The 3,453-nt window shown below is 36.9% G+C and overlaps 1 protein-coding gene across 1 annotated transcript; it reads right to left on the bottom strand.

Annotated features, from left to right (window-relative positions):
• Positions 1–718: 718 nt before the first annotated feature.
• LOC133818047 (pentatricopeptide repeat-containing protein At5g39980, chloroplastic) lies at positions 719–3,250 on the bottom strand. The gene is made up of 2 exons (XM_062250735.1): positions 969–3,250; positions 719–857 (listed from the first exon to the last, which is right to left on the bottom strand). Exon 1 carries the CDS (start codon positions 3,024–3,026, stop codon positions 978–980), a length of 2,049 nt encoding a protein of 682 aa, XP_062106719.1. The 5' UTR covers positions 3,027–3,250; the 3' UTR covers positions 719–857; positions 969–977.
• Between the last annotated feature and the right edge of the window lie 203 nt (positions 3,251–3,453).

The following is a 3,453-nucleotide window of genomic DNA, read 5'->3' as shown; positions in this document are numbered from 1 at the left end:
TAAAATCACCAATTATACATAGAGGGAGTGACTATAGTGCATCCAACAAAACGACAATAATGGTGCTTCTCTTTTCAGTTTTTAGCACATGAAAAGTTATAATCCCATTTTTTTATAAGTAATTTACTCATTTGGTACATTGTGTTTTACCAAATTATAGTTTTGATACCCTATAATATGAATGATAGTAATACAATACTCTAAATTTGTAAAATCAACATAAAATTTTGTTACAAATAACAGGTAATCAAATGGGTATATTTCCATGAATATCAGGATACCATTTCATACTGATTATCAAATTACAAGATACATAATGACTATTATTGAGAGCATAAGATACTATATTATACCGATTTTCAAATTGTATGATACTAGATTATTATTATTATTATTGAGAATATAGGGTATCAAAGTTGTACTTTGTCAAATTACAAGGTACCAAATAGGTACCTATCCAAAATTTATAAAATAAACCAAAAAAAAGTTTAATTATATGTAATTTCGATTATTATAAACACTACGTGAGGCGTGATTATATTCCCTAGTTTTATTACAAAGAAGATATTTTATCAAAATTCATACTTAGTACCTTATATTTTTAATAATGTTCATCAGGTACCATATAATTTAAAATCAATTTGAAATCCATATAATTTAAGGCAATTTTGTCCTATTGACCAAATTTGAGTCTATGAAATGAACATTATTGAAAACATAGAGTAACAAGTCTTTATTTCGATAAAAAAAAAAAATCAATATTTCAAAAAGACAGGGTACAAATAAGTATTTACCCAAATATTAACACACTCGGTCTCAGTAGTTCTATCCACTTAATTTTCTTGTGAGATGATGACCTTCAAAATAAAGAGTAAATTAATGTTGTAAAAAATTATGAAATATGTAACAAAAACATACACTTGGTGGGATAATATTTACAGATTGAATAACAAAATGATCCAACTTACACTAGTTTCTTAAAGTATTCTTGAATTCAAAAGGCCTCTGTCATTCAATCTGTTCATTATCCGGGATGCATCATTAAGTCTATTTGCTCTTTCATAGATGCCAGCAACCACAAGATGTAACTCCTTTTTGTTAATGTTTGGATCAGATTCTAGCCTCTCGAACAATGTTTCCACCATATTGAGATCCTTTCTAGCGCCATAAAGGCTGAGCATCTGGAAATGAACTTCATCAGGAAAAATACAACCCTCATCCTGCATATCTGTGTATACAACATCTGCTTTATCAAACTCCCGCAACTTTCCATAAGCATTTAGTACTAATGAAATCACATTGGAATCGGGAAAATATCCGGCCCCTCTCATCTTCTCGAATACCTCAATGAGATTTGTATACTTCTTGTTTCTTGAGAAAAGATTTATCATGCAACTATAGACAGATATGTCCTTTATCTCCCCATCATTGCAGGCCTGACGAAAAACCCAAGTAGCCTCTTCCAGCCTACCAGCTCCCGCAAGGATGGTGATAGCGGTGTCCCTAGGGATGTTGTCTGGGCGCTTGAGCTCGTGAAGTAAACGCTTAGCATGAGCAACCAGCCCTGCTCTCTCATATGCCACAATCATGGTCTGATAAAGGACCAGATCAATCTCAACACCTGAACTCCTCAACTTTTGAAACAGCATTGCGGCCCTGTCCAACTTCCCAGCCTTACCCCATATTGATATTATAGTAGAGTATGTTATAGCATTTGGTTCAATGCCGCTCTTTTGCATTTCTTGCACAAGGTTTGTAGCTTTTTCATGCTCAAGGGATTTACCATAAATTTTAATCATAGTGTTGTATGTTACAACATTCTGCTCAATATCCTTTCTCTGCATCAATCGGAAGAGATGGATGGCTTCACCGAAAAGCTCTGCCTCACCATAAACCCTCAAAAGGGTATTATAGCTAACAACATTTGGTTCAATTCCCATCTTCCTCATGCTCCAAAACAAGAGATCAGCTTCCTTGGCCATATCCAGCTGCCCATAAACATCAATCATAATGTTACATGTGGTAAGATCAGGAGAGCATCTGACCTCCTTCATCTCAGAATATACAGATAGTGCCTCAACAAATTTCTGGTTCTCAACATACATAGTTAAGAGAGTAGAATAGCTAACTGTATCCGGCAAGACACCAGCTGCCTTCATCTCTTTCAATAGAAGACGAGCCTCTCGAAAGAGCTTAGCTTTCCCAAACACATTAATCATTGAATTATACGCAACAAGGTCCGGAGTAATACCCGACCTTTTCAATCTTGAGAAAATAGAGATAGCCTTGGAATAATCACATAGCTTACGAGAAAGCTCAATCAAGTTACTATACAAAACTAGATCACCAGACACACGGTCCTGCTCCATTTGCTGCAGCCAAGAAAGCGCAGAATCAAACATGCCCTCTTTCCCAAAATAAGTGATAAGCGTAGAATAAGTATATCTATCAGGAGCCAGAGCTCTTTGACGCATTTCATCAAACAGACCGTGAGCAATGCCCCACTGCTTGGCACGAAGCACATTACGTAAAACAACATTGTAAGCGAACACAGAAGGAGTGTACATAGCTACGTCGTTAATCCAATCTAAGATAGCGAGCGACCGTTGCCAGTCTGTCTCGCGGGAAAGCAACAAAACCATGAACCTAATCGAAAGCTGTCTACCTTTGTAGGTGGACAGAACGGCGAAAAGTTCATCCTCATTCTGGGTCTCCCAGATTGACCTCAAGAGTTCATCCATGTCCACGCTATGATCCAAATAATGGGTATGCCGTCCTTTTCTCGGATGGCGCTCGTGGTCGTGGGACGGCGTCGTTTCCTGTGGCGACGTTTTCCTCCACACATCTATATTGGCTTTTGAATAGGAAGAGATAGTCGAATGCTTTGGCCTACTCTTTCCCTCGAAGATGAAGGGTATGGTGATGTAATTACTGTACTTGATTTGGGCCAATGATGGTAACGACAATGAAGAAGATGGAGCTGAACTTACTCGGATGGAAGTTGAAGAAAGGGATAAAGCACACATTTTTGTACAACAAGACAACGCGACTCTATTTTAGCTTTTATGACTTGCAATTACAGAGCGTCCGGATAAGGCAAAATTTTTATTAGCTGTGCTTCAATTTGATGTGAAACGCTTAGTCAAGTTGATGCTTAAAAAAATAATGTTGTTATGCAAAACGAAAACCAGTACTAGTTCGCAAACACACCAAACACCACGCGCAGAAATAAAAAAATTGATACCAAAAAGTATATTGGTTCAAGTCACAATATGTGACTCTACATCTAAATTGTGAGCTCGAGCAAATCCACAATGAATGGTTAGTGATTACAGCACGCACTAGTGAGTTTCATCTAATTACAAGGTATGTACAAGGGGAAAGAAAAGGTGTTTTCTATGATCCCCTTTTACTATTTTCCATTTCTTGTTTTCTCACTCCAATTTCCAGATT

The sequence above is a fragment of the Humulus lupulus genome, chromosome 2 (assembly GCF_963169125.1).
Source record: "Humulus lupulus chromosome 2, drHumLupu1.1, whole genome shotgun sequence".
Classification (NCBI taxonomy): domain Eukaryota; kingdom Viridiplantae; phylum Streptophyta; class Magnoliopsida; order Rosales; family Cannabaceae; genus Humulus; species Humulus lupulus.
Note: the sequence above shows the minus strand (reverse complement) of the source record. Positions and strands in the feature narration are given on the sequence as shown.